The 17486-nt window shown below is 49.5% G+C and overlaps 6 protein-coding genes across 6 annotated transcripts; 4 read left to right on the top strand and 2 right to left on the bottom strand.

Annotated features, from left to right (window-relative positions):
* Positions 1 to 302: 302 nt before the first annotated feature.
* Positions 303 to 1622, top strand: Asppvi_003563 (polyubiquitin-binding protein UFD1; the record flags this gene model as incomplete). The annotated part of the gene is made up of 3 exons (XM_043299524.1): positions 303 to 305; positions 365 to 682; positions 756 to 1622. The coding sequence occupies 3 exons, from the start codon at positions 303 to 305 to the stop codon at positions 1620 to 1622; spliced, it is 1188 nt and encodes a 395-aa protein (XP_043155459.1).
* A 696-nt stretch (positions 1623 to 2318) lies between these two features.
* Asppvi_003562 (TMEM53 family protein) lies at positions 2319 to 3182 on the top strand (the record flags this gene model as incomplete). The annotated part of the gene is made up of 1 exon (XM_043299523.1): positions 2319 to 3182. The coding sequence occupies one exon, from the start codon at positions 2319 to 2321 to the stop codon at positions 3180 to 3182; it is 864 nt and encodes a 287-aa protein (XP_043155458.1).
* An 836-nt stretch (positions 3183 to 4018) lies between these two features.
* On the top strand, positions 4019 to 6140 carry Asppvi_003561 (DUF4246 domain-containing protein; the record flags this gene model as incomplete). Its single annotated transcript, XM_043299522.1, has 4 exons — positions 4019 to 4209; positions 4278 to 4359; positions 4471 to 5505; positions 5565 to 6140. The coding sequence occupies 4 exons, from the start codon at positions 4019 to 4021 to the stop codon at positions 6138 to 6140; spliced, it is 1884 nt and encodes a 627-aa protein (XP_043155457.1).
* A 383-nt stretch (positions 6141 to 6523) lies between these two features.
* Asppvi_003560 (DNA-directed RNA polymerase III core subunit RET1) lies at positions 6524 to 10332 on the bottom strand (the record flags this gene model as incomplete). The annotated part of the gene is made up of 3 exons (XM_043299521.1): positions 6524 to 9332; positions 9401 to 10191; positions 10267 to 10332. 3 exons carry the CDS (start codon positions 10330 to 10332, stop codon positions 6524 to 6526), a joined length of 3666 nt encoding a protein of 1221 aa, XP_043155456.1.
* A 710-nt stretch (positions 10333 to 11042) lies between these two features.
* Asppvi_003559 (plasma-membrane proton-efflux P-type ATPase) lies at positions 11043 to 14030 on the bottom strand (the record flags this gene model as incomplete). Its single annotated transcript, XM_043299520.1, has 4 exons — positions 11043 to 11092; positions 11147 to 13241; positions 13301 to 13531; positions 13596 to 14030. 4 exons carry the CDS (start codon positions 14028 to 14030, stop codon positions 11043 to 11045), a joined length of 2811 nt encoding a protein of 936 aa, XP_043155455.1.
* Positions 14031 to 15326: 1296 nt separating this feature from the next.
* On the top strand, positions 15327 to 17333 carry Asppvi_003558 (uncharacterized protein; the record flags this gene model as incomplete). The annotated part of the gene is made up of 10 exons (XM_043299519.1): positions 15327 to 15357; positions 15448 to 15551; positions 15607 to 15868; positions 15925 to 15955; positions 16015 to 16096; positions 16174 to 16211; positions 16260 to 16357; positions 16425 to 16819; positions 16919 to 17084; positions 17140 to 17333. 10 exons carry the CDS (start codon positions 15327 to 15329, stop codon positions 17331 to 17333), a joined length of 1401 nt encoding a protein of 466 aa, XP_043155454.1.
* Between the last annotated feature and the right edge of the window lie 153 nt (positions 17334 to 17486).

The following is a 17486-nucleotide window of genomic DNA, read 5'->3' as shown; positions in this document are numbered from 1 at the left end:
AGGTCTATGAGCTTGATTAGAGCTGCTGGTTGATGCTGGTTTCCTGTCTTTTCTGGGGTCGGCTCGGAAAATCATTGCGGAGGCATTTGCGTCACCGTTGGTCCAACGATAAGAAGCAGCTGCTCTAGCTTCTATCTACCATCTCCGGCGGCCAACAGTGGGGGATTACTGATCCAAGATACAAATTTCTGTCAGACTTGCTTTGCTGTCTTTCAAACGGCGACTTGAATATACTGCGAAATAGAGCCAAATATTCAAATATCCCCATTCTTCTTGAACGTTCCCTACTCACAAGCCTCACAATGGTAAGCTCACTTTCAGCTCAACTCTAGTCTGCAAGTTTCACAAGACCTGACAACCTCAGTTTCGCGCTGGCTACTGGGACGACGATCCGATGGATGGTGTCCTAGGCTCCTCCATGCTCCGTCATGGAGCTGCTACACGCCGTTTCGATGAATACTACCGTTGTTACCCCGTCGCGATGTTGCCTGGTCCAGAGAGAGAAAACGTCAACCATGGTGGCAAGGTGATCATGCCGCCTAGTGCTCTAGACAAATTGACTAGGCTACATATCACATATCCCATGCTATTCGAGTTGCATAATGGTGCAAAAGAGAGGATGACACATGCCGGTGTTCTGGAATTCATTGCTGAGGAGGGCAAGATTTATCTGCCGTTCTGGGTTAGACAGACCATATCCTCTCTTAATGATATATCGGGACAACCGTCACTGACATTTTCTGGCCTCTCTATAGCTTATGCAAACTTTATTACTCGAGCCCGGTGACCTCGTTCAGGTCAAATCAACCGATCTTCCTCCCGGCCAATTCATTAAACTCCAAGCTCAGTCCACCTCTTTTCTCGACATCAGTGATCCAAAAGCAGTGTTAGAAAACGCTTTTCGGAATTTCTCCTGTCTCACGAAGGGCGATGTCTTCACCTTTGCTTATAACGACCAGGTCTACGAAATGGCGGTTCTGGAGACCAAGCCATCGAACAACACCAACGCCGTCTCCGTGCTGGAAACAGATCTAGAGGTTGATTTTGCACCACCAGTAGGGTATGAAGAGATCCAACGCCCGAGTGGTACCAGCACCCCCCTCAGCGGGGTAAGCGGTAAGCTTCCCTCGGGGGGGTTACTTCATCCACACGGGACAATGGCTCAAGCGATCAACTACGCGGCCATTGCTCCAGAGTCCACCGACGCAGCTACGGGTGCAAAAGCAGTATCATCAAACTTTCTTCTTGGAGGGCAACGCTTGAATGCGAAGAAGGGTAGTAAAGCTCCGACTCCTAAGCCTTCAACGCCGGTGCCAGGAGCGACAAATCCTCAGCACCCACCCCCAGCTAGACGCACCAATGGACCACAGCCACTTAGGCTACCACACAACCAGCTATTTTTCGGATATGCAATCAAGCCCGTCAAGAAGCGTGGGGAGGACGGAGAGGCCATTGAGAAGCCGCGCTTTCAGGGAACAGGCCAGACATTACGAGGAAAGAAAAGAGAGCCAGGAGACTCTGCTACACCGACGTCAGGCAGTGATGTGGAAAATCACATGGGCAAAGAACGCAACCAGAAGTCTCACGGGAGTGGGCGAACCCTTGGCGGTACCAAGCGCTGATTTCCAGGGCTATCAGTCTCCCAAATACAAAATGCTTAACGAGTTCCGTGTCCATTTCTTCCTGCAAGATGGCAAGAGATTTTTAAGTTAAGACGGCTTCATATCAAGCATAGCAAGGCTGGCCGGCGTTTAATAGGGACCATTTTTTCTTTCTTCATTCCGTTCCATCTAGACTATGCATGCCCATCAATGCTCTTTTTTTTTTCGTAATATTCCACCAGGAAAGGCGGACACCCATGGGGGTTCTGTTCACTGTGATGGCTGCCAACCGCCTATTCGGCAGTCTCACGAGAGCGGGTGGAGCTTGCCGAGGCCCAACAAATGTCACCCGCAGCGATCTCTCTGGCGAGAGCTGCTGCTTTTAATCAAAGCCACTACCTACTTCTAAGAACTAGGATAATCTCTCGCTCTGCTGGGCCAGTGTAATCCTGGGTCGCAGAGACATCATCTCGTTCCTATGGATGGTGTCGTCGACTCGACAGGTTGTATCTAGTGGAGCTCTCGCGTCAGCTTTTAGTGCAACTTGACACATTGATACTAACAACACTTCTTCACAAAACTGTTTCCCAAATTTCCTATGCCAATCGGGATTTCTCCTGTGAACGGCCAGGCGTCTGCGTTCTTTTTCTGAGGCTCATCGCATAGATATCGGCAGCGAAACAACTAGACTTTCCCTCGCTGATCTCCACAATTACGATGACTCCAAAAGTTCAGGAGGACAATCCGCTGGCCCCCTTTGTCAAACTCTCTTCATCTGTCTACCTCCAAGACCCTGTTGAAGATGTTGGTTACTCAGGGAAGCAACCCAGAGTCATAGTTCTTGCTTTCTGGATGAACGCTTCCTCACGCGCACTAGTGAAGTATGTCGTCGAGTATAGACGCCTGGCACCCTCGGCCAAAATAGTCTTCATCCTCAGTTCCTCAAACGATTTCATGCTTCACGCTTCGCAAAAGGCGCAGCATGCCCGTCTTGCTCCGGCTGTAGAGGCCATCCAGGCCTCCGACGTTCCTGAAGGTCCGGTGTTTCTGCACATGTTCTCGAATGGGGGCGTCGCTTCGACCACCCATTTTCTTACAGCATACCTGAAGGCAACAGGAAAACCGCTGCGAGTCTCATCGATGATCATAGATAGTGCCCCTGGAAATGCGACAATCTCCGCTAGTCTCAGGGCGTTCTCGTTCGTGCTGCCCAAGATGTGGCTTTTGCACTATTTGAGTAAATTCTTGCTGTTTGTCCTCCTGGTAGCGGGATCTTTGGTACGAAGACTCACCCGGACTCCTGATGCTGTGAGCCGTGCCCGAAATGCGATAAATTACCATGGTCTGGTCCGGGGAACGAGTCAGAATGATGGCCCGGCACGTTGTTACATTTACTCTGATGCGGATGAGCTAGTCAACTGGAGAGATGTCGAACAACATGCCTCTGACGCGCAGACCAAAGGTTGGGTGGTGCGGCGCGAGAAGTTCCTTGGGTCACCGCATGTCTGCCATATGAGGTCGGATCCTGAACGGTACTGGAACATTGTGAAGACATACCTTGAGTTGCCTACATCGACATAAATGGATGATTGTAGCAGGACTCTCTTGTCCCCCTTCAAACAAGCCCAATCCTTCCTTTGTTACCACACAAATCTCAAAAAATTCTCATGATTACCGAGCGCCTGTGGTTGCTTTGAAGTTGCCTTCGTCGAATCTGGCACAATCAGTTTTAGTTATAATGTATAACCACACTACTTCGATCGGAGGTGACACCCGATTCCCAGCCCGAAAAGTTGATCATCCCATGGCTTCCAGCAAGAACTGCGGATCAAAAGTTCATAGCAACCTTCGTGTTTCTGCCTTTCTCCCTTGACTTCGCATTTTGGTAAACCCTCTCATTGGTCATCCTTTATGACTACATTCCTCCTACAAACTTACCGAAGCAAACGGAGCACAATTCCGCCAGCTCACCCCTTCAGCAACCCTGTCCGGTCATCATTACGCAGGACAGCCAAGCTACTTCGGAGGCAGCCGCTCGCTCTAGATCCCCGCCAGGCCGGCGATGGTCAATTAAACCGTTCAGGGGAAACATCATACTACAGTCACAATGACTCTGAGCTCTATGTCAACATGTCATGAGCCTAGTGTGTCCGATCAGTTCCCGTCCATTCTTCATGCAGGGGATCTGCGCACTCATTGAGAACGAGTCAGTCTTGAAAATCCATTGTGGTGGCGCCCTCCCAAGGACGACTTGAATTAGAAAAGAAGTTCATAGAAGCTTGGCAGGTGTGGTTCTGAAGGCATCTGTCAAAAATTAACTGGAGAGCTCTTACCGTCCAGGCGAAGGACCAATCATCTCAACGCGACGTGTACTGATAGAGACTGTGAGGTAGTGCGATTTCGAATCAGCCAGCAACATGTTTCAAAGTGCACCCAGGCAGGAGCCCTTCATAGTCGTTCCAAAAATCCAGGACAACAAGTTTGTACTGCCTGGGTTTGGCCTGCCGCTTGATTATGCACCGATGGAGCAGAACATCTACGGTGTCCAGAACCGAAGCCTGTTTCCAACAAGTCTGGACGATCGGGATATAGCAAAAGGGGACGTCGAGTAAGGCACAGACCTGTCTGACAAGCTGCTTTCAGCATTTCTTCCTTAATGATTCTGATTTAGAGCAGTCAACCTGTTTTGACCCTCCGTGAAAAAGGAATGATGAGGGTGATGGAGCGCATCACAGATATGCCTGATTGGCATAAAAAGGTAGGTTTGCTCATTTCTGACTCGCTGAATCGCGGCTTGCTTGCCATCATGCGAAGCCTCAATTCGGCCCCCGCCTGTCTTTCTGAAGCAACTCGACTAACATTTCGACAGGTATTCAATCCTGAGGTTGTCGATACATGGAAGAAAGAAGCAATGGAGGGTCCGGAAGACATCTCAAACAACATGGCCGACTGGATTATCGACGAGCTACAATTCAAAGCGATCATCTACGAGCATACCAACGTCGTCTCGTTGTACAATGGCGATATTACCAAGTCAGACCATAATGTGCCGGAATCGTTTCGAACTCAACTCTGCTCGGCAACCAAAGTCCTTGAGGAAGTGCCACCGGGATTGAAGTTCTATAACCCAGGCAGCGAACATGTCCAACGCGATCTCGTCCCGATTGCATTCTTTCCTCTCGTGTATGGGCGGACACGTATTCTCAAGGACCGAATCATTGGTCTGGATGATGCATTGGACAGCATGGGCCAAGGGGTGGTGATCCCTGTCCCTCCAGAGACGATCACGCGCCAAGACATGGCTTGGAGAGTTGCTGCTCGCGCTGACATCGATGCTAAGCCATTCAGTCGCAGGTTCCAGGTTCTTCCATGTGATCTTGAGCTGAAGGACGATGGCAGATGGCACATTATCAGTTATATCAATAACCTACACCCGGTGCATCACCGCAACATATACAAGTTGATTGAGGACATATTCAACATAATAATTCCTCAGTGGAATGCATCACTGACTCCGCTGAAGGATATGCTTCACTCCCGTGCACGGCTTGAGTATAAAAAGGCCCAGTACCATCCCATATCAAAAGAGGTCGAGGAACAAACACCTCAGCCAAGACCGGGCGAGGCGGAAGTAGAGTATCACGATAGACTGGACGCGTGGAGGATGGAGCATTGGAGAGCCGTCCAACCCGACGCTGGGAGATTCATTCCCTGGGCCGTACCACCCTGGATGATGTCCTTGCTGCCAGCAGATCTCCCGTCCCCGGTTCGGATTGAGCAGGGTGTTGAACTGAACAGAGACTATGGAAATCGGGGGCTACAGATGTTTGTTAGAATCACCAGTTACGATCTGACGCCTGAGCATCCGTACACTGAGACCGACTGGCACTGCGAAGGCCAGATGGTGAGTTTCTTTCGCAATTGCAACACCCAATATCCCTCGTTTACTGACGCTCCCTGTAGAATGAGCATGTGACCGCAACAATGGCTTACGTCTACCACATCGACAATGTGCAAGTTCCCTCGCTGGAATTCCGCCAAATCTCCGAAACCGCCACCCTGACGGAGGTCGAGCACGAGCCCGACGACACAATCTGGCTAAAGCAAGTCTACGGCTTGGAAGACGGAGAATCTACCGTCCAAAGCGTCGGCAAAATCAAAATGCCCCTCGGCCGAGTCATCATTGTCCCGGCCACCATCCAGCACCGCGTGAACCACTGCGAGTTGATAGACAAAGACAAGCCTGGCTGTGTCAAGGTGCTCTCCCTTTTCCTAGTCGACCCCAACATCCGCATCATTTCGACGGCCAATGTCCCGCCCCAGAGACTGGATTGGACCTTTGACGGAGTCGACCCCCAGGAACTGGAAGGGCTCGATCAGATGCTGCAACAACTTACCATTCGGTTCTCGGAGAGGAAGGATAGTCTACCAATCTCCCTGACCGAGGCTAGGAAATTCCATGACGAGGTTTTCTGGGAGAGGGTTCGGTTCACCAAGTACCAGCAGGTTGCTTTCGAATCGAACGTAGTCATTCTTTAACACTAGTCGCTGAGCCTTGTGCTACTCATCGGCAGACTGTTATTTCTATCTATTATGTTGCCGTCTTGGTTGAATTCAGATCCAGACTCCAGTTTGAAAAGAATACATCGTACACGAAGACAGAAGACTGATTTGAAAAATCCACATTTCTAGTTTTTAGTCCTGCAAAGACCATTTCTATCCAAATGCTATGATAACAGTATCTTATGACAAAACCAAATCGCCGTGCGCTATGCATGCAAACTACTACATGTACGCGGTAGAGGAGTAACGTAATGAAATGACCTCGAGCGCCAAACAACCGATAACACACTTTTCTCGGACGTGAAACACATGAAACTTTTCCTTTTTGTACAAGACGGTTCCAATGGAGAAGGTCATTACTAAGTTCCCTTCCACTCGGGGAACTCATCATCTAGCTTCAGCCGAGCAGTCACGTTCATACTCATCAATTCCTGAATGAGAAGCTTGGCCGCGTAGGGGATTGTCATCTTCACGACGCTCCGAGAGGACTTGCACCGCTGACACCAGTTCAGATAGCCCATGAACCCGCACTGCTCGCAGACGTCAATCTCGTGGCGATCGGAGGAGATCATGAGACGCTCGAGAAGCAGTTGGCTGGTTCCGTAGGCGATAAGACAATCACGCTCCATCTCTCCCAGGCGGAGACCACCGTCTCGCGAACGACCTTCTGTGGGCTGACGGGTCAGAATTGCGCGAGGTCCGCGCGCACGCGAGTGCATCTTGTCTTGCACCATGTGCTTGAGCTTCTGATAGTAGATGGGGCCGGTGAAGACGTAGAACGGAAGGGCTTCGCCGGTGATACCAGACGTGAGATAGTCTTTGCCTCCGTAACTGAAGCCGTGGTCGATCAGAATCCGCGAGGCCTCCTCCACAGGGGTGCCGCCGAAGCAGGTTCCGTAACCGTGGTGACCAGCAAGCACACCGGCTTTTCCAGCAACAAGTTCCAGCATTTTCCCGACTGTCATTCGGGAGGGGAAACCATGTGGGTTCATGATAATGTCAGGATTGATACCGGCATCCGTGAACGGCATATCTGCCTGGTCGGCTATAATACCGACGACACCTTTCTGACCGTGGCGAGAGGAGAATTTGTCACCTACTTCCGGTCGACGGGTTTGGCGAACAAGAACCTTGACGAGTTGGTTCTCGTTCTCCTGTACGGAATACATGACCTTGTCAATGTATGCTGGGTCATGAAGCTTGTAAGTCATGGGCGTCGGCGTATATTGAACTGGTCGGCCAGCATCGGAGCCAATTCCCGATAGGTTGGATTGCTCGGGTGTGCTCTTGTTGATATAGACCTCGCCGGCATTTACCTGTTCACCGACAGCGGCCAGACCATCCGCTTCAAGCAGTGCATGCTTTCTGATGGGGGCACCATTCTCGTAAGTTGGGGGATTGAGTCTGTCCTTTGTACCGTTCGAATAACTCTTCAGGTTGGTCACGTACTTCCGGTACACTTGGCAACGACCGAAGCCACGATCGACGGAACCCTTGTTCAAAACCAGCGCGTCTTCAATATCGTAGCCGGAATAACTCATGACCGCCACCATGGCATTCTGACCGGCGGGAAGTTGATCATACTTGACCAGTTCAATTGTGCGTGATTTGACCATGGGTTTCTGTGGGTACACCATGAGGTAGAGGATAGAATCGATTCGAAGGAACTGATTTGATGCGATGGCTCCAATAGCTTGTTTACCCATCGCACACTGATATGTGTTACGGGGCGATTGGTTGTGGTGGGGGTACGGGATCAAACCAGCGACGGCTCCAAGCACTGTAAAGGGTTCGATCTCCAAATGTGTCGTTGTATCTGTGATGTCTTTCTCATAAATAGCGATTAAGGAGTCATTCTCCTCGTTAACATCGAGGTATTCGACCAGCCCCTGAGCCAAGAAATCGTCGAATTGCATCGTGCCGTCACGCAATTTCTCCAAGTGGTGGACTGTGACGAGGGACTTGCCATTCTCGACGACGATGAGAGGTCTGCAAATCCGTCCATCGTCAGTGGCGATATGCACTGCACATTGGTGATGGTTGATGTAAATGCTGACAAACTCCGAGATACGACCCATGCGCCGTAATCTGCGGAAAGCGTTGAGGAAATATTTAGGGCGACGAGTGAGTGCTATCGGCGTTCCGTTGATGGAAATTGTGTAACTGCCGGGGGTGTATAGCTGTTTACCACCCAGGGCCAGAATGTCTTCAGCCCCGAGCATAAAAACGAGGTTCTTGATTGGACCTTCCTCATCATTCGTCGTGATATGGGTCATGAGCGCCAAGTTCTTTACCAAACCACAGGCTTCTCCTTCAGGGGTATCTGCCGGACAGAGCATACCAAATTGAGACGGCTGCAGAGCTCTGGGACCACTGACTTTTCGGGTCTTTTCGAACTGACTGCTGATACGGGTCATCATACCCAACGCGGCGATGTAGCTAAGCCGACTAAGAACGTGAGTAACACCAGCACGCTCCATGCGGAAACGTTTCAAACTCCAGTTACCTGTCGAAATGGCACGGTTCATGCCCTGAGTGATATGGTTGCTGTGCATGCTCATGACAGTCCACGCATCGAATTGTTCAGCCCGGTTGCGCTTATTCAACACTTTATCGATGTTCATCTTGATGTCGAAGCAGAATTTCTTGAACAAATCTTCAAAAAGGAGAGCAAGAAGCTGCCCAGCCAATTCCAGACGTTTGTTTCCCAGGTAGTCACGATCATCAACCAGAGAGGGGTCATTCTTGGCCATCAGAACTCGACGCGCCATGTGAGCGACGTATACCGCCTTTGGCCGGAAGTTCATATTCTTGACTTCAATGTGGGAAATGATGACAGAGGCGATAGCCTCGACGGCTTCTTGAATGTGTGTTCGACGATAAGACGACTGTTTCCGGTTGATCTTAATCCGTGCACCGATCCAGTCCAACGCTTGTTGTTGAGTGTAGATTCCCAATTTGATGCTTTCTTCGAAGTTGATGGCAAAGTCATCCTGGTAGAGGCTGTCGACACCAGCAACTAGGAGCAACATCTCCTGCTCCGTGTGTATACCCATGGCCCTCAGAAGAGTTACGATGGGAATGTCTTCACTGAGGACGTTGTGCTTCACGTAGAGCTTGTCCTTTTTGAGGATAATATAACTCTTGGATTTACGCTCGTTGGACGAACTGCAGTCGCAGGTCAGATAAGCGGGAAACCAAAGGAATATGAGCTGAGAATACAAAGAACAACTCACCTGGTGACGGACGCCTGAACAATTTCCTTCTTCGGGTCGGTTTCGACGATGATTCTGTTCTTGCTCAACTGCTCCTGGACGAGAATAACTTTCTCTGTACCGTTGACAATGAAGTATCCACCAGGGTCCAGAGGACACTCGTTCAACACCGTCATCTCCGAGGGCGTCTTGTTCGCCAACACACACTTTGAGCTTCGAAGCATGATTGGCATTCTGCCAATCGACACGCCTTTCCGAGTGACCCTTTGACGCCCACGAATGTACTCGAAATTGACCAGAATAGGGGCCGCATAGGTTGTATCACGGAGGCGGCACTCGTGCGGCGAAACCGTCGACGGGTGAGCATCGGGGGTGACATCCTGGGGCTCGTCCGCACGGCACGGCGAGCCGACGTAGATATCCGTAAACTTGATATAAAAGGTGTGATCGATGTCGCTACGGATAGTAGAACTGGACTCGACGATCTTCTTCAATTGCACTTCGATAAAGTAGTTGTATGAGTCAATGTGCTGCTTCACCAATCCTTTCACTTTCAAGAAAGCCGGCAACAGGTTCCATTTATCCTTGGCAGTGTTGATTGGGTCCGTAAGTGATTTATTGTAGTAGAACGGTTCGAGAAGGGCGTCGAAGGGATCTCTATGACGGTAGGTCGGTCCTGAAGGCTCATCCGCGCGATCATCATGCTCGACGTTCTCCGCGGCCGGTGCTGGGTTTGTAGGTGGTTTCGACTGGATAGAACGTCTTCTCTTGCCAGAAGCGTCAGTAGACCCTTTCCTAGAAGGAGCTGCAGACTGTTTGAATCCGATATAAATCGTTAGCACGAACAAAGATACTGAGACGATTGTGCGGAGAAACTTTTGCCATACCTCAGAAGGCTGCGCAGATCGCGCCTGGCTGGCCGCAGAGGGTTGTGGCCTCCTACGAGGAGGCATTGACGCTGTAGAAATACAAGATGCGGCGATATGGTTGTGATAAATGAGGAGTCTAAAAAAAGACTATTGAGGAAATATCATGGTGTTTCAGAAATGTTTGCTGGGCAATTTCTTATCGTCGAGGGGAAGATCCGAAATCCGCATTAGAAATTCCATGTAGAGCGGAGGGGCGGTTATGTAAGCAGAATAGCTATCTACAAAAGGCTAGGCTAAGGCAAAGCTTACAAACTTGGCGCTAACTAGATATGGCAGGATATTCGACTACAACAGTGGCTCTCGTATAGTTCCATTTTTGGCCCTTCATCCATCTCCTACGAGATGACTGTGCAAACAGAGCTTTCAAAGAGTAAGAGTATAGATAACGTCATCCCAAATCAAATTATAAGGATTCAGCATTGAGATACACAGGATGAGTTGACTTTTGCCTATCCGGATTCACAACGGAAACCCTGCGATGGAGAATACTTTCAACTTCTAGCGGACTTACAATTTTGTCCATCGACTACTGTAGCCATTGGACAGTTTGAAACAATGTGAGACCTGGTTGAATCACGACTGAACACCAAGGGAAGAGAGGCTCTATCAAATGGCCTCGAGTGAAAGTATAACTTGTGAGACCGGTGCATAACGATGGCTTCCAGAAATGCTATAGTGGTGCCGCAAAAAGGCATGAAATTGTATACAGGGAGAGAAATCGAACCTAGACAGCTTCAAGGGTTGTTCTTCTCATGCTGTGTTGAAACTCTTTGAAGCGAGACGACTGGTTGGAGTTAGTCATATGCACGATCAATAGAGTGGTTGCAGTTTAACTTACCGAAATCCTCGAGAGATCTCTGTTTCACGCTTCGGCTAAAGCTTTTACCATTCATGAGATTGTCAAAGCCCGTCGAGCCCTGCAGCAGGTAATAAAGTCCACCCATGATGCAGAAAACACCAAACGAGAAGACCCAGATACGGACAACAGCAACAATCGAGGTTTGGCCGCCGACGAACCAACCGAATATGCAGAAAAACGTAGCCACGAGATCAACAACTAGAATGGCTCCTGTCAATTGCCAAGAAGGCATTGATGACCAGAAGGGCCCATTCGCGCGGGTAATGAAAATGAGCCAATTCTCGGTCAGTGATATCTCGAGGAACAGAACCTCGTCGCGTTCTCCGAAATTCTGGATGATGCCACCTTCTTCGCCACTGTTAATGATAGTGGTAAGCGCAACCCAAGTCCCTGTGGCAAGTACAAGACCAAGAAGAATAGACATGCCCCATAGCTTGGGGAGGTTCCACTTCACCGGGGTCTTGGAGTAGGGAGCGTTATCGTAGGCAATGGCAAGTGTGGCAATATCAGCAAAGATGGCGATGAAAACAACGAGCTGTAGGTTGAGACTCTCATTCAAGATTGCAATCCACAAGCCCAGAAAAATCTCGAGGTGCAACGACAAGGCTATCCGATACACCACATACGCATACATGCGGTGAAATATCTGACGTGAAGTCTTCAATGCGTCAATTATGGCAGACAAGCCGGGAGCAAGGAAGACAATATCAGCAGCAGAGCGCGCCGCATCAGAGGATCCTTCAACGGCAATACCAGTGTCAGCTTTCTTGAGCGAAGGGGCATCGTTGACGCCGTCACCCGTCATTGCCACAAGGTATCCACGTTGCTGTAGAATCTCCACAACGTTGTATTTGTGCTGCGGAAAGACCTCCGCAAAGCCATCGGCAGCTTCGACAAAGTCATACACCTCTGATCCAGGCATTGTTCCTCCACCTCCGAGACCGAGCCGCTCCGCATTATACACGTTGGTGCCGAGCCCAAGTTGACGCGAAGTCTCTCGAGCAATTCCAACCGCATCACCGGTTAGCATTTTGATCGAGAGGCCCAGGCTCTTCGCCTCATTGATGGTTTTCGCAGTGTCGTGCCGTGGAGGGTCGGAACATGGCATGATACCGAGGATCTCCCAACAGCCCTGATCGCGTTTGCGAGCAACTCCAAGCGAACGGAAACCGCGAGTTGCAAATTCAGCAACTTTATTCTTATATGCGGTATCAATCTCCTCGGGAATGGGATGGTCCTCCTCGACGGTCTTGAGAACGAACAGAGGAGCGCCTTTCACGCAGGTCATGCGGCAACCCTGGGGCGACTGCACTACAGCCGTGACTTTCTTTGAAACAGGATCAAATGGATGGAATTCCAGCACCTTGTATTGCGTAAGCGCAGCTTTTGCACGCGGATAATGTCGGAGTGCTTTGAAAAATGCTTTGTCAATGGCATCCATGCCCTTCTTCTTTCTCGAGGCGGCCAAGCAAGCAGTCAACATGAGATCGTCCGGTTCAACTCCAGCAACAGTGTATGGCTCCGACAATGATAGCTTATTTTTTGTCAGTGTGCCGGTCTTGTCAGAGCAGAGGATCTCGACACCAGCCAGAGACTCAATAGCCGATAGTCTTTGCACAATGGCCTGTTTCTTAGCTAGGTACGCAGCGCCTACCGCCATTGTAGTCGTGACAACGGCAGGGAGACCGACAGGTACGCCGATAATAGTAATGGCCAATGTGAACTCGAGTATCGTAATGATGCCATTTGAGCGGTAAAAAGACGAAACCCACACAACAAGCAAGGCTATGATGACCAGGACAAGGAGGACGGCGCCGATACCATTGAGCACTTCAGTGAAGTGCCCTGATCCAGAGGATGCAGCATTAACTAATGCGGCAGCCTGTCCGACAAAGGTATAATCACCAGTGGCGGTAACAACGACAATTGCTCTACCACGCTTGACGGCAGACGATGCGTAACAGGTATCTCCTTTGTGTTTGTCAACTGCCAGAGATTCACCTGTGATCGAAGATTGGTCCACCTGGATAAGGTTGGACGACACTATCCGGCCATCGGCTGGTACAATTGTGCCCTTCTCGAGTCAGCAGAGCTCATCCTTTATCCGAAGTTGGAGCTTTGGTAGTACAATACCTCCTCGATTCTGACTATATCTCCAGGCACGATCTCCGAGGCGTCAATTTCATTGAACTGACCTTCGCGGCAGACAATTGCTTTGAGAGCGAGTGTTTTCTTGAGCTCATCGACAATAGACCCCGCCTGGAACTCCTGAATAAAGCCCACAGATGCGTTGAGCAAAAGAAGCGCACATATGACACCGAAATCGACCCAATCTCGAAGCCCGGCGGCCAATACAGCAGCACCCTATGCTCACAGAATCAGCCGTCTTTCTGAGGTGATGAACATAAGCAGTATGATTGTTTCATACCTCCATTACAAACTGGACAGGTCCAACGAAGAAGGACAGAAATTTGAGCAGAAGGTTTTCCTTTTCTTCCTTCATCCGATTGGGGCCGTACTTTCTCCGTCGATGCTGAGCCTCGATTTCACTGAGGCCTTTTTCTGGGTCTGTCTGTAGCATCTCATCGGAGACACGACGAGTAATGACACCTGTGTCAATGGCTATATCGTCATCCATGTCAACGTCACCATCTACTGTTTGGAGATCGTCAATGAGAGCGTCCATGTTCTCCTCTTCGGCATCTTCATCATCGTCCTCATCGTTAGGGATCGGTTTCTTCTCGTCCGGCATGGTGGCCACGAGAGGGCTTTTGGTGTTCACACCACTGAGTCGGCGAACAGGCACTGTGTTTTCCTGGTTCAGAAGGGCCCCAAGAGGGTCTCTGCCGAACTGACCAACCATTGTGAAAGATAAGACAGATGAAAAGGTAGACGGATTGAGACGTATAACGTATAGAAGTACACAATATGACCCGTAGAACAATCAACGATAGAGCTTAAAGAACCATCTGTAAAAGCGAGTAGACGTAGGTGTCCACAGAGCCACCCGAACAAAACATCACAGAGCGTGAGATTCATGGAGGAAGGTGCAGACAACCCATTCAGGGAAGGAAGCAACGTTAGGCAATAAAGGAAGGGCACCATCGTCTCCTTCTTCGCAACGTTCAGCCAAAGAGGCAGAAAGGGAGGGGTTTAAAGCTATGAGTTAAGCAGGAGAGGATGTAGAAGGGGAATCAGCCAAGTATCAGGCCTTTTATTACCTACTCGCGAAGACCCCGTCTAACCATCCCGTTTCTGTGTCCAGTTTCATTTACATCTTAGTTTACCGCCTGAGACTTCCATCCTTACATTGGACTCCACATGTACGCGATGTCTCCATTGACGATTTGAGTGGGGATATTTGTACATTCTCAGTCTGTAAGCTAAATACTCCGTAGTTTGTTTCGACGATGAAGGAGTCAATTTTGAAGACACCTATGATTCAAGCATGATAGAAACACATCTAAAAGAGCACCAGCAATGCAATATGGACGAAAGACTGCATTTGAAGTACAAAACAGGATATTTACCGTGTTCCCTTCTCGCTTATTGAAGCCATTGCAATCTTATCGACAGATCCTCGATCCACTCTCTGATGTTGCTGTCGAGCGCAGTGTAAGAAGGACTCGTGTTGCCGCCGAGGACCCCATGAGTGGAGAACCCTTTGCGCTCATCACAAGCGACGGATCATAGGGAATGAGGCAGGTTCTAGATGAAAAGCTTTCCCTGATGCATCGCGTTGAGGAAATAGTACTGACACCCCCATTCCGCCAATTGGAGACCCTCTTCAAATAACCTCTGCTTACGTAACCGGGCTTCTGTTGTGGACGTCATTGCGGCCAAGGGCACACGACTCCCTCTGATGAATCTATATCAGAGACGTTTCACGGCCAGCAAATAAACTTGAATAAGGTGATTTTTAGAGGGACATGCATGCTCCTCTGAGAGTCAAGCTACAACAAAACTAACATCGCTAAAAATCCACTTTTGCAAATTTGCACCCCATGAAAACGCTATCTCTGTGGCTTCGGCGAGCTCAGCTCACCTTCACTTGATAGTCTTCATAATCCGGGTATATTCAAAGAAAATTCCCTGCGTAAACCGAAGTCCTAATTCTTAAGTCATAGTCCTGGCCGCTGCTTATCCTTGGCTCGGCACCATGAATCGGGAGATTCCAGGGTTCTACTATGGTACGTGAATGTTCTCTCATGATGGTCTACAGCCAAGGTTATATCTGCAAGCTGGGACTCTTGACTTGAACTCTCATTGATACCATACAGATCCCGACAAGAAGAAATATTTCAAGATCCAGGCTAGTCATAAAGCCGCCCCAGGAGCACAGTACTCAAAGGATGCAGTCAAGAGGAAACGGGTCGAGCATGAGGTTGTAGACTTGATCTTAAGCTTCCAGATGGACCATGGAACTCACTATTTGCTAGAAACGCCAGAGGAAAGTCCACCTCAGTCGGAGACTGGCAAAGGAGAAAATCAAAAGGTCGCCGTTCGTGCGAAGTCCCCTTCTCGGAATTGAACGAGAAATCGGAGCGCAACATATATCAAAGCCCTTGCGACAAGAGCAACAAGGCCTCACATATGCGAGCCAAATCAGTCGAAAACAGTTACATCGATTTGAACCGTGGCCAAGTGATTACACCATTAAGCATGTGCTACGCAACAACCGTTCTGGCATCCTTATTGCCAGTGAGTTCAAGCCCCCGGCCTCGTATTTTAATTCCCTACGCTGATTGCTTCCAAAGGTGGCCACCGCGGTGGTGAATCTTCAGTGTCGTAAGTTGATGCTCTCATAATCGGTTTGACGCTTTTCTCTTCATTGACACTTCTGTCAGAGTATGCTTTCCAGACACCGACCAAGAGATTTGGACATATAATCGGACGATGGAGCGAGTGCTCTTCCGAGAGCCGTACAGAGTATGTGTTTTTATCGCTCTTCCCAAAACGATTCAGTGAGGTAAAACACATGCTTATACGCCATTGTACAATCTCAGCTCTCTTCTATCTCCTTGAGTCATACCGGATACTTGCTGTAAGCCCATACGGAATCCGCAAGGGATCAACCAGCTAACAAAATTAGAGCCACGATGGATAGTGGCCCAAATGGCGACTCATTCCTTGCTCCACGTATGCTGCCTGACCTTGGTGAAGGCGGCGATTATCGTTGGCCTGCTTTCTGTACGTACATGTGCCCTTCTGGCAGTGTTTTGGGAGCGAACGTTGATTGACGTTCATCCCAAATTAGTCGCCCATCCCATTCGCATTCGTACTGAGTCATCCTTGTGGTGCTCGTCACCATGTCCAGAGGGAGACAAAGCACTCTTCGCGATTGGCACCTCCGAAGGCCTGTATACTCTAGAAGGATTGGGAAGTTATTGGGCTCTATCCAAGAAGCCATTCCCCAGCGATGTCTCCACCGGAAAGCCAATTCTCCATCGACGTACAGATTCCTCTCACGCACTAGTCACCAGCGTTGAATGGCTGTCTTCGACTGTCATTGCTGCTGGTCTGAAAGACTCAACCGTCTTCCTTCACGATCTCCGCAGTGGGGGGACTGCAACGCGTCTACAACACCCCCATGCAGTCACGAAGATCAGGAACCTTGATCCTTATCGAATCGTCGTGGCAGGTATAAACTCGGTACGCACTTCGGTCATGTCTTTGCCTTTGCATCCTAAAAATGAAGACTTCACTTTCCTCCCTTTTCAAGAGAAGTCAAGCTAATAACGTTACCTATAGCTTCAAATGTACGACATCCGGTACGCACATAACGGCCTACAGCGCAATCCGAGACCCAATCATCCGCGTCACACTTCGACTAGGCCATATCTCTCATTTTCCGACTTCTCACCGGAAGTCATCCCCGACTTTGATATCAGTCCTGAACTTGGGCTTCTGGCAAGCGGTGAGGTCACTGACCATTTTGACCCCAGGCAAGCCTACTAATCCTATGCCAATAGCTTCCGATGAGCGCAAGGTTCAATTGTTCTCCCTTCGTACTGGAGAACAAGTCTTTTCTCCTCTAACGAAATACCAATACGCGAATCCTATTTCCTCGCTACGGTTTGAATCGGGTGATGGGTCATTACATGGGCCACAGACCCCCACTCTACTGGTCTGTTCTAGTGCTACTGTTGATGAATGGGGTTGGTAGGTAGATTCTCCGTGTTATTGACATTTCCATGACGGATATTATGAGCCTATAACTAGGCCGTTTGTATGTCGAGTCGTCGCATTATCATGAGTTATGATGTAACATCACTGCTGTGGATATAAGCCAGCAATCGGGACTCTAATGAATGGACCC

The sequence above is a fragment of the Aspergillus pseudoviridinutans genome (genome assembly GCF_018340605.1).
Source record: "Aspergillus pseudoviridinutans IFM 55266 DNA, scaffold_2, whole genome shotgun sequence".
NCBI lineage: Eukaryota > Fungi > Ascomycota > Eurotiomycetes > Eurotiales > Aspergillaceae > Aspergillus > Aspergillus pseudoviridinutans.
The sequence above is the reverse complement of the archived record's forward strand: the minus strand, read 5'-3'. Positions and strand labels throughout refer to the sequence as shown.